The sequence below is a fragment of the Pocillopora verrucosa genome, chromosome 2 (genome assembly GCF_036669915.1).
Source record: "Pocillopora verrucosa isolate sample1 chromosome 2, ASM3666991v2, whole genome shotgun sequence".
NCBI lineage: Eukaryota > Metazoa > Cnidaria > Anthozoa > Scleractinia > Pocilloporidae > Pocillopora > Pocillopora verrucosa.
The window spans coordinates 18,382,834-18,394,918 of NC_089313.1; the positions used below are offsets into that span (position 1 = coordinate 18,382,834).

The 12,085-nt window shown below is 38.8% G+C and overlaps 1 protein-coding gene across 3 annotated transcripts; it reads left to right on the forward strand.

Moving 5' to 3' along the window:
• The first annotated feature begins 1,005 nt into the window (after positions 1 to 1,005).
• LOC131790672 (carbonic anhydrase 1) lies at positions 1,006 to 12,078 on the forward strand. Of its 3 annotated transcripts, none has more exons than XM_059107905.2 (8): positions 1,006 to 1,155; positions 8,031 to 8,120; positions 8,587 to 8,616; positions 8,966 to 9,276; positions 9,561 to 9,653; positions 10,386 to 10,449; positions 10,745 to 10,902; positions 11,195 to 12,078. In XM_059107905.2, exons 2-8 carry the CDS (start codon positions 8,054 to 8,056, stop codon positions 11,414 to 11,416), a joined length of 945 nt encoding a protein of 314 aa, XP_058963888.1. In that variant the 5' UTR covers positions 1,006 to 1,155; positions 8,031 to 8,053; the 3' UTR covers positions 11,417 to 12,078. The 3 variants fall into 3 exon arrangements, with proteins under 3 accessions (XP_058963888.1, XP_058963890.1, XP_058963889.1); XM_059107907.2 differs by having other exon boundaries at positions 1,099 to 1,189; XM_059107906.2 differs by lacking the exon at positions 1,006 to 1,155 and adding an exon at positions 6,440 to 6,478.
• Positions 12,079 to 12,085: the final 7 nt, after the last annotated feature.

The window sequence follows — 12,085 nt, forward strand, 5'->3', positions numbered from 1 at the left end:
CGAAACTAAAACAAAATTTTAATTATGTTTCATCCCGAAAAATGGCTCTGTTAGCGTTAGAAACGTTCAGTTGAGAAATATATTCCCTTGTTTCATTTTTGGCGTCTTTGAATTCGACATCTTGGCTGGGCTACCCAAAGAAGAAGTTCTGGAAGAGTCGATCAGCACACAGCTTGAATTTCCAAGGATATTTTCATGTTATCGTGACGATAGACCGCCACCGGTCTAATACAAGTGTAATATCTATAGTGTTTTCTGTTTAGAGCTCAAGTAGGGAAAGAGGAACCATATTGGCAATACATTACGTATTTTGACATATGAACCGGCTAAATTTTTTACACGTCCAATGCTGGGATCTCCGTTCCTTATCTTGACACTTAATTTAGATTCCTCTCTAAAAAAAGAATTTTGCCTAACATACCAAGGAAAGTTCTTAGGCGGTCAACCTTCGATTAGTTGGTTGTTTTTTAGGTGTTCCTCTGGGTTTAGAAAATAAACACTTGTTCTGAGTAAAGATCAACAGATGCACGTGATCAGTGATGATCAAGCAACTAACGGAATCATTTAACAACAATTACTTGTGAGGTTTTCTGGCGCCGATACCGATCTTTGGTCAAGTCATTCACTGGGTTGCAAAAGAATTCAAGATAGGAGACCAACATTTTTTGCGATGAATGGGAATGATTTTTAATTGTAATTTGAAATAAAACCGGGATTGTACTGATTTTGCTTTATTACAGCTGTCAAGGAAACGGGCTCCATGCTTTCAAGCAATCAAGCCAAATCGATGCGTGACTTTGTCATTGTTGTTTTCCAGTTTTTTTTGTTTTTTTTTTTGCGTTTATTTGTATATTCATTTATTTTTCGGTCTAATTTTTCCACGTGATATTTTCCAGCATATTGATTGGCCATCTTAATTACGTTGATTTTGGTTTTAAGGTTCGACAGCCAATTGAAAACCCATTTGACATAGCAAAGTGATCAATTCACCACAGCTGATTGCCGGAAATTCTTCACATAGTGCTCACTGCACAAACAAACAAAAGCTGGTCAGACAAAATCCAGAATCAACTTCGGTGGATATTTATTGCAGCTCAGCACCGTTGTGGCAATTCACTGTGACACGACCTCAACCTGAGAACTTCTGATTTAAACGTGAGTTTGCCAATTTGATTTACACCATTTGAAGGTATTTCTTTTTCATACATTCTGGTTATTTTTTCCCGATTTATTACAATTGGGAGATGAGGTAGCCTCCTGATCGTAAGTAGGTTACAGCACGGGAATGTTCACTGGTTTGCTCAACATTTTTTTGTGGGTTATCCAAATGAAGCTAGTATCCATCCAGATAGAGTAGCAATACTTTAAATCACATGCTGCAGACATTCAGACGATAAGCTTCTTGTTCTGGTGTAGTTTAAAAAAAACGGCGCTCAGAGACGACTCGAGTAAGACATAAATTGGTCAGACCCAACCCGGTGTAGGCTTTCCTGTTTTTGTCGATGATAGTTTGCTTGTTGGTGGGTAGATCTGCTTTTCCGCTTCGGCAGTTAAAAAGCCAATTCACAAACCCTTTGCCTCCTCGATCATATACGCGACAACTGGCGCATGAGACCCTGTACCGACGAACAATCACACTCACACCTACCCACACGAAAGCACCCGACCACTCAACCCTGATATTTTCTAATCCAATGAGTTTAGCGTTAATCGACTACTTGACTTCTTATGCCGTCTAATTTTGGAGGTTAGAATATCGGTATTTAAGTACGTCACTGATCGTCATAACCGTTCAAAAGAGCCTTGATTCATGGAAAGTTGATAGGCTAGCTAGAGATCCATGGCTTATCATTCTCTTGCCAAACGAACCGGCCCTTTATTTTACAGTGCAGGAGCAGCGCTCTCTTAACTATTTTAGGACAACACTCAGGCTCAGTTTTTTTAATATTATGTCTGATCTTATTCGAGAATATTTATACGTCAATTTTGCCGCCCGAATTCGAGATACACAAGGGAAAAAAGTTTGAATTGTGGAGGAAAACGTAATGTCTTCAGGTGCAGTAACTTCCAGGAAGTACAACGGATATTTAAGGACATTTTTGTCCCTGACACTCACAAAAAAGCTCTCGGTTATTCATTTTTCCTACGGCTCAATGTTTTGTTTTCAACTCATATATGTGCACTGAATATTTAATATCTTTAATTAACAAAGTCAAATATTTACAACAAAATGCCGTTTCTGTGGGATTTATGTGAACTTTATTAAAGGTTTTATTTGTTTTCAGATTCTTGCAGTTATCCAGTAATACTAAATTTCTGCTTCGAGTGTTTGATTACTTTCTCATCGCTTCCAATAGCAATTTCCTTTAGCACTACAGTGTTATTCTTCTCTGTAATTCTCTTAATGACTACTGAGTTGAGCTGAACCTTTTATCAGTTTTATTATTTTTCCGTTTGACTTTCGAGTTAAGTTATAAGAAGTTAATATTAAACTGATGCTATTTCTCCTAAGTCTCCAGGAATGGCGTTTAAACTCTTCGAATTATTCTTCTTTCGCTAGTTTCACCTTTTTCTTAGCGTTAAAACCAATTTCAAAACCTGCTGACAGCATCTTAGGAGTTCTGAGTTAACCGAGATGTTTTTGTGGGAATAGTGCGCAGAGTTAGTTTTCCCGTTACGTAATCATCGTCGGTTCGGTCGTTTCACCGTTACCGTTCCTGATTTTTTTTTTTCACGCAGTCTCTGCTGTTATTTGTGCATGTTTTTAGACGGAGTCTCAACACCCTAATCCAAACAACGGAAAAACTAGCCTTTCACCCTCGTTAAATTTCGAAATGCGAAATTTGTGAATTATATTCATCAATTTTTGATTGTGATTAGACCATAAGAATAAAGAGGTCATCCTTTGTCTCAACAACAAAAGGGCCACCGACTCAGAGGTGCTACTGTTTATTGTTTGTCTAAAACTGATCTAAACTCAAATATGTCAATGAGAAAAACTGGATTTTATGAAAACCACATCTTAGTCACTCATGGATATCGATTAAACCGGAAAGAATCCAGGACGCTACAGTAAAACACACAACAAATTAGAAGAAAGTCATTGTGATTTGACGACTTTAAGTGGGGAGCTGGTCATCTGGTCGGGCTAGTCTCAAAAATTCGTAATTTTTTTAATCAGCGCTGCACTCTGAATGTGCCGAAGTCTTCAAGTCGCGATTTGTAAGACCTTAGTGTAAAGTTTAGAAGTTTACAACACTCAACTTTAATGTAACTGTGCAATCCAATGATTGAATAACAGGGTAATTTACTATTATCAACTGAGTTGAAATGTAAATTGGCCACCGGAAAGAGTTTAAAGGCTGACGCTTCGAGCGTTCGCCCTTCGTCAGAATGATAGAGCAATACTGAGAACTCTTTCGCTCTGACGAAAGGCTAACGCTTGTAACGTCAGCCTTTAAACTCTTTACGGCGGGGCTAATTTACGTTTTCAACTCAGTTGATAACACTAAATTACCCTATTAGACTCCCCCACCAACGCAGTGCCACAATTTCTTTAGAAACTTACCTCCTTTATTCAATGATTTAATAAGTCGGAAAAATCCTTTTCCATCAAATATTGTTCTGAGAACTCGTAAAATACAGAGCCTCTTAAAGAAATCGCTCGTGTGTGATATGGTTTACGGTTATTTCACCTTTTGTGTCCAGTTTTTAAAGCTTGAATGAGTTTAAAATCCTTGAGAAAAACATTTTTCAGTCAGACAGATCGACAAAAAAAAGTCACAGTCTCATACACTCCATAGTTACGTAATCACTGCTCATGTTAAGAGGACAGTGATCACGAGTATTAGTCAGGGGTGTAATGATTAATGAGGTCATTTGATGTTGGTTCAACGATCATTGCTGCCCACTGATCCAGAGTAATGACTGATAGTCCTTGCTTTTGGGATTTTTGCAATTTTTTGATTAAAAGTGTGTAACTATCACAGGCTATTTTTACTTCCAGTCCGAAACTTTTTAAGAACGAGAGACAAACTCGTTCTGTTCTTTCACAACAAAAATTCCGTCAGCAAAGTTAAAAATAATAATTCCGGTTCCAAAGTCCAATGACGAGAATAATGCAGACAATATCGCAACAATGGCGGCCCCAGAATGCCCCAACCTACGTGTCGGCTACAGACGTCAACAAAATACGTGACGAAAGGGAAGTACGTTGATTTCTTTACCAAAGAGATGTTCAATGTGTTCAGTATGGTCAGCCCCCCAAGTATCAAAATCCTGACCCTATTTCATACACCATTCACCACTTAAGTTTAAAGACCGAACTTCTGATGATATTCACATGTTCACCCCAATTTTCAAGATCATCACTCAACAGGTGGGAAAGACTTGATAGGTTAAGAGGGCATTTTATTTCGATTACCTCTCGACCGCTCTTTGCCACACATAAACCGCAAGTCAATACCATTGGTGCATTTTCCGATATACCAGTTTTAATATTTACATGTTTTTAAGGAAAAAGCTTGGCAAGCTAGGGGAAACTACGGAGGCTAAGTTTATAGCAAAGTTGACTGACGGAAGACGATACTTGGACGATCCAGGTTTCTCAGCCAGACAATTTTTCGAAGTACAAATCGAGCGCTAGTATCAATATTTTGCTTTCTAAGAGGGGGCTATCTCAAAATATCAATTAACACTGCTGCCTTTTAAATATTCCCCCTTTTATGGCAAGCCTGGCTCGGTCAAGGTCAAACAAACGTAATAATCAACAAAACCGTTGCACAGGTGCATGAAGTAATAAACAAACAAAAAAAACAAACTAAAAGAAAAAAATGGTTCGTTGCCGTCGTGGCTAAATTCAACACCATCATGAACAATATCAGAGACAAATGTTTAAAAATATATGTATATTTTTGAGATCAGAGCCTCTTAAATGGCCAACACTCAGACAGCCCATGATTTCGTGGAGTGCCACTTGACGCCGTTAAGTGTTCTGATGACTGCGGTCATTATTTTCTCATTCATCTTTTATATACGCCCACTGGTAATATGCAAGTGAGTCACCAAGTCTTTCTCATACAAATTTATTAATTAACTATGCTCCCCGCTAGTTATCTTAGCTGTGCTCCGATAAGCCTTGACTTTTGACCCCGCTACTCAGGCTTTTCCAACATTGCCGGTATAATCTTGGCGAATTGTGGGAAGAGTACGCATTTAATTTATATGTTGATCGGCATGACAAACTACTTTCATGATATTCACCTAAAAGGGTCGACGACTCTAGAGAGTAATTTTATAAGCAGAACGGATGTAAGGCGGGCGAGTCGCCCTCACACTGTCAAGTGTGAGTTTAGCTAATGCACTAGCATGGTTATGTTTTGATAATTTAAAATGTAAACTGAATTTGTTGGCATTATTGACTGAATGATTAAGAAGCGTTTTAGAGTCTTACTTGCCGAGGTAACTGATAATAAAACAGTGGTGCCAAACCGCAGATCAATATTTCTAATATTAGTCTAAAAATATTAAGTGAAACAAATACACAAAGCAGTTAACAATAGTGGTTCATTATTTGCAAAGCGTAAGTGCGGCCTCTCCAAATAGCAAAATAACTCTTTTATCAACTTGATTGCCCCCTTTTATATATTTTCAAACAAGCACATAATAATAATATCGTATGAAATCCAACGTTTTTTCAAGCTGTTGAAAAAATTGAACAGACTTTGAGAGACACAAGCGGGTAAAAAAAACGAGGTCACAAAACCACTATTTCACAGGTAGTAGTTGCCAATGCCTCTTCTAAGTTTAGCTGGAGATAAGAATCATACTCTCCAACTCCAAACAAAGTCTTTTGAGCGCAAAACGTTTGTCTATTGAATTTAAAAATGTTATTTCTATTTTGGCCAGTTTTTTTCATTATTGACATAAGAGCTGTGTCTCAAAATGCTAGGTTCTACCTTTGCCGAAATTAAAAAATTAAACCTCTCCTTGATAATAAAGAAAAAACAAAAATAACAAAGCCTATGAATGAAAGAAATTCAGAAGCGTCTCTTATACGATTGTTTTTGTTTAGTTGCAAAAGTTTTCTGCGATAACAGAAATTCTGAAACTCACACGAGCTGAGCGCGAGAACCGCTTTTTCAATTAAGTTACCACACAAGGTTGTAAAGCGGTGCTCTATATCTGTCCTTTGGGAGACAAGAGGAAAGCATACTTAACACTTCTTGAAAAGAAAAGCTAAGCCCTCAACATAAGTTGACATGGAAACTCTGAAAGCTAATTAACAACGCATGCTAAAATCATGTTGATTACACAATAATACATACCAAAATAGGCAGATTATTCTCTAGAACAATGAGTCGTTAATCGGGCGGCCAATCAGACTGTAGCGGATACCCAAGGGTCTTCTACTATTTAATCTGCCGCCCCACTAATCTTTCCTTCATTCGTGAGGCAGGCAAGGTTCGGAAGCGTCAAGGTAAGCTATCCTACAATCCTGTTTTTCTCAGTCCTAAATGTTAACTTTACTAAGCCTAACAGCAAAATACCCTCATCTACTGACTTCTTCCTGTGTATCTGGCCAACCAGCAAGCATAAACTAACAACATATGCCAACCAGTAACGACGTTGAGGCAGCGCCTTAGATAACTTGTAGTACCGAGTAACCAGTGTAGTGGCGAAGATATCGGTTGTTCGAACATATCGTTTTCCCTTAGTATCGCTTAAATCGATCCTAAACGGTCTAAAATTTTAATACCTCCACGGAGTGAGTGGATATTCATAAAAAGTGCGCTAAGTGGTCTTGGATTACATCATTACATCTGCTAGCTAAATGCGCATCTGAAATAAAACCCTTCACTCGGCCCTATTGCGCTAACTTTTGAGTTAAACAGTCAAATGGAAGCGTTTGATATGCCTCCTAGCTTTTTTCGACATGAGACCTGAACAATCAAACTCTTCCTGGTCGAAATAAGTTTCTCAGGCGCCATCAGTGGTCGCCAGACGGATACCAGTACATCGCCATAATTTCTGCCCATGTATTCCTTTATTAGCTGTTGTAATATTTTCCCATGACATGTTGGACGATATTGCGTAGTGAAGTTGTCTATATTTTTGGCTATTGGCTTTCTTCTTACGCCATGGTACTAAGGAAACCAGCGTAGCGGATAGTCTCGGTTGCACTCAATGAAATAATGGCGGGAGACCAACGCCTCAAGCGCATTGAAAAAACTTCAGCTGTTCAGACTAGCACTCGAAAAATTGCACTTATCGATTTGAGCAGTTGATCCATGTACAAAAACAGATGCAAAAAGGATAGTAATTAAGCCTATATATCTTATATTTTCTAACGAGAGCGAGAAGTGGTTTCGACTACAATATATTTTTTTTTTTTGCTTTATTTGGTGCATTCTGAATTTCTTTCATGCATAGGCTTTGACCAAGCTTAGTGTTATTATACCGAATAGAAAGGCTTAAAAGTATTTAAAGCGTTCACTGCCAACTGAATAAGGTATTGTTGAAAACTTGTCTAGTTTTTCCTGAATGTGAGAGCTGAAAGGAAAGTGCGTATATCACTGCATGACGGAGCTCTGTTTTTCTCAAGAACCTCTTGTGCTACGTCGGCGGAAAAGGAAGCACTTGGTGGATTTTCCTGTTAGAAGTCCGCAAAAAGACAGAGATAAACCACCGCAGGTTTCAACCACCAAGACTAACGTTTTGTTGATATTCATCCAAGTATATCAATTTAGCGCCTGTTTGTGCTTTGACAGCCGTCGGAATAATTAAAGTTTAAAAGAATAAAAGCGAATAAGGGGTTTTATTCATAAAAGCTTCTAATCCGAGGGATAAGAGAGTCGCCAAAATATTCATGAGTCTAAATTGTCAAAATAATCATGGTATAACCCAGACGGTTTTTTTTTTATATTTAAAAGTCATATATTAAGTTTTAAAAAGAAGCATGCAACCACAATGATTAACTTAAAATGGAATTTAAAAGTAAAATACAACTTTTCTGTTCTTTTCTTGCACAGGAAAAAAAGCAAATTAGTAAACCATGGCCAAACTTCTGGTGTTAACATTGATTGGTCTAACTGGAATTTCTATTGGCTTGGGAGCCGACAGTAAGTATTTTAATTCTCTAAAATAAAACGATAGGTTCGAAATACCTCTGTATGCCTTCCACAGACGTTTGATTATGGTAAATGATACTATACTGTTGTTGCCTCTGTGTATGGCGTTCGTGTAGCAGCATTTTTTTTATCGAGATAAATTCATACAAGGAACTAGAGAGTAACTTATCAGAAAGTCTGGTTGCCTCAGCCATCGTTTAGAACTTTGTGTGCTCTGAATAGAAGTGCTCCCTGACTAAACCCCTTCCAAGAGAAATAAGCCCCTACGAATTTTCGGCTGATAGGGTTAGTTATAAATGTCGAACAAATGAATTCGAAATTACTTTCCAAGATGAATGTTCCTCTATAATTCCCAACGATCACAATTCTCGACACGCAGAATTTAGGAAAAACACTGTCTCATCAGTTCTTTATGTGTGTTTCCGAAATTTAAAAATCTTGATTCCCTAATTTTCAGGCTGGAGCTACTGCAGTAATTGTGCTGATGGTAAGTCAATGTTACTACCTTCCTTAATGTTTAGTTGTGTGGTTCGATAGTTCTTCTTTTAGGTTAGGTGGAAGCCCCTTGGCTGTAGAACTCATACCCCTAGAGTATCTCAACAGGGCTAGTGACACGCGGTGTTGTGGTATTTCACAATAAATGAAGAAAAATCTCAACCTATCACCCCACTGTTATTCGGTGACATGCATGCTATCCATAGCTATTTTAGTATGATCATTTTTTAACGAAGAAATGGGCACACGCACCCCTTTGAACCTTCGGAACCCACGCCCTTGAGTGACGTCCATTACACTTCTCGTGTCAAAATAAATTTAAACCTTTTCTGCCATTTTAGGCCCGTTGAGATGGACAGGCGACTGTGCCTCTGGGAAAAGCCAGTCTCCTATAGACATTACTTCAACCAATGCAACCTACAGGTCGTTCTCAGCCTGGAACTTGCAAAACTACGGAAAAACACTCTCGGCTAACTTTACTCAAATGAACACTGGCTCTGCTCTAAAGGTGTCAATACCAGAAAACATGTTCTTTGTCAATGGTGGAGGCCTGGTGGGTAACTACACCACCGCTCAGTTTCACCTTCACTGGGGACCCAGCAACAAAAAAGGTTCAGAGCACTACCTGGATGGACAGCAGTTTTCCGCAGAGGTGCGTACAGAGAAAATTTCTCTGCAAAATTTTCATGAGTGATTTCTGAATGAAAGACTTGACTTTAAAAACTATTCAATAACTCTCACACTCAAGGCTTCCATATTAATCCTGCATTCAAAAAGGCGAAATTCTACAATTTACGATTTAATCAGCCATTGCATGTAAAATAATTTTTCCTCTTGGCATCTAGGGGGCAGTTATGTCCATTCTATGATAAGGGAATGTTATTGCCATCATCACCAATGGCACACCTAACATTCCTGATCATTCCTTTCACTTAGATCCATTTCGTCAGCTACAATGTCAAATACCCAAACTTGACCTACGCCGCTACAAAGTCTGACGGTTTGGCTGTCCTTGGTGTCTTCTTAGAGGTATTTGAGTGCTAAGTCACGTGTAATGATGCATAGAATCTTAGATCACGCGCAAACTTCAGTGGCGCAACAGATTAGAAATCTTGGCAAAGACCCGAAAAGACGTGAGCCAATGTTGCAATTGCGCACCAAGTTGTACGGACGTTCTGGTCTAGAGGTCGAAACAGAAGTTAGAACGAGAGGCGTCAACCTTTGTGCACACGCATACTCTTGATTCGGGGGGTTGATTCTATCGTAGCAAGCGCTATATCATCTTCTGCTCAAAATATGTGCCTATCAGATTCGTTTCGCGTTTAAAAGTGTTTTTGAACAACACTAGATGGACTAGATATTGTCAAACTAGCACACACTTAGTAAGCGAAGCTTCGCAGTTTTCCAGTTAATTTGCTTAACATGATATCTCGTACAGATTTAGCAAAAATTTCTAAAATGAACAGTGATATCGGCAGCCCCCTTAGAGAGAGTTTGCCACTAAAAGTTAGATCAAAAAAGAGAAAGTTGTGATAACAATGAAATTGTAATTTCATAATTGATTTGTCAAAACGAATTGCGTGCGTTTCGTCTGGAATCCTCTTGCAAAGGCGTGAATTAGATGTCTATCGGCTTATAGAGAGCGGCTAAAAATGAAATCTCAACTTGGCCCAACAGTTATTCTATAGAAAAAAATGGTACCATTCTTATAATGTCCTCTATTTACCCGATGTTTCCTTCAATAAAACCGTTCCCTTTCAGGTCGGAAGTGCAAATCCTGCTTATGACAAATTCCTCAATTATGCCTCGAAAGTTGTCAACAAAAGTAAGTCTTATTTCTTTTGTTACTCACTCAAATTGTGTTTCGTTCTAACAAGCCTGTTTTTATTTTTGGACGAGAAGATCACATTGAGTGAGTTAATCACAAATTCAGGGAGATGTCTAATTTAGTGGTTTGAGGCGACTTTCAATACCTCTACTCTTGAAATCTCTTTCAGACATGAACTAAACCTAAACCCTTTCAGTTTTTTCGGAGTAAGTCGACAGGGTCTTTAGCTTTATCATACCCAAATGACTTTCTTTGTTGTTTTTATTAATTATCATTTTCTATTATTTTACAGGTGCAACTGTGCACATTCCTGCTTTTCCTTTCTCTCCCCTTTTCCCATCCAACACGAGCAAGTTCTACAGGTACCAAGGCTCATTAACAACACCAGGATGTTACGAGTCTGTAACATGGACAGTTTTCCACGATGTCGTTGAGATATCCTCATCTCAGGTGAGCGTTACGATTAGAAAGTCCGTTTTCTATGAAAACAAGACGACCCAGTGATTGCCCCCGTATAATTCTGCATATTGAATCGAGGATTTCCCCATCTCAGAGATTTATCTTGAGGCAAAAACGGGTGCCCCTGTGGCAGGCAGGAACTAACCCCAAACTACTACATCTCATAAGTTGTTTTGAAATCAAACGACTGCAAATGCGTGTGCTGTTTTTGGTGTTGTTTTTGTCTTCATCGAGCGGATTTTGGCAGCATAGCGCTAAAGTAATTCTTTTCATCGATTAACAGGTTAGCGCCATGCGCCGCTTGATGATGAACGGCACTGACTACATTGGGGAGAACTACCGCCCTACTCAGGACCTACACACCCGCACAGTATATGCGAGCTTTGATGTTCCAGCTGCTACCCAGACTCCAACGGTAGACGGTCCGGTTGATTCAGCAGTAGGTGTCAAGATGTCCACAGGTCTATTGCTGTTGATGTTGTTTGGAGCGCTGTTCTTTTATTAAAATGGCTCCTTCGCATACATCTTGATGCCAACGGACTAAGACTTGCTTTTTGTTAGAGTGCTGTATAATCTGCGATATACGGTTGTGATAAATAGACGACAGGCGTTCTTTGTTAAATAAGGCTAGTATATGTACAAACTCGAGGAAGGAACTGGGGGAGAAAAACGGCAGCAAACCTTATTCCATTACTTTATTGTTGCTTAAATCCGCAGGAGGGTCCCCTGACGGCGGACCTTCCCATCATCTGACAAAACAGGCCCATCTTAAAATGAGCTTCTGAAAGGGTAACATGACTACGCTGTTTATCTCAAGATTTTTCCCTGTACCTTGTACCAGCCTTATTTATTCATTACTATCTCTAGTATTTATATCAACGGAATCTTGTTTGCAACTTTATGTCTAATGTGATGCTGTATTTGAGGATTTCGCGCTGTGAGAAAACTGAAATTATTACGCCCATCAATGTAGACGATATTTGGAAGACTTTCCAGCCGTTGTGAGAAAGTGATATTTTTTCAGACAGAACTTTGGAGTAAGATCATTATTAACTCATTCTATCAAAGTTTATCTATTTCCTGTCTTGGAAAAATTTGCCTCTTCCGCTGAGTCTCCGTTCAGTGTGTGATTTGTGATCAATAAAAGTCTCTTTTTGTATTCTATAAGTATATA

What these genes read in the sequence shown, in the direction of transcription:
- LOC131790672 (XM_059107905.2), top strand. Translation starts at nt 8,054, where the DNA reads ATGGCCAAACTTCTGGTGTTAACATTGATTGGTCTAACTGGAATTTCT. An exon ending in TCCTTGGTGTCTTCTTAGAG is followed by an intron (nt 9,654 to 10,385) that starts GTATTTGAGTGC and finishes GTTCCCTTTCAG; the next exon opens with GTCGGAAGTGCAAATCCTGC. An exon ending in CTCGAAAGTTGTCAACAAAA is followed by an intron (nt 10,450 to 10,744) that starts GTAAGTCTTATT and finishes ATTATTTTACAG; the next exon opens with GTGCAACTGTGCACATTCCT.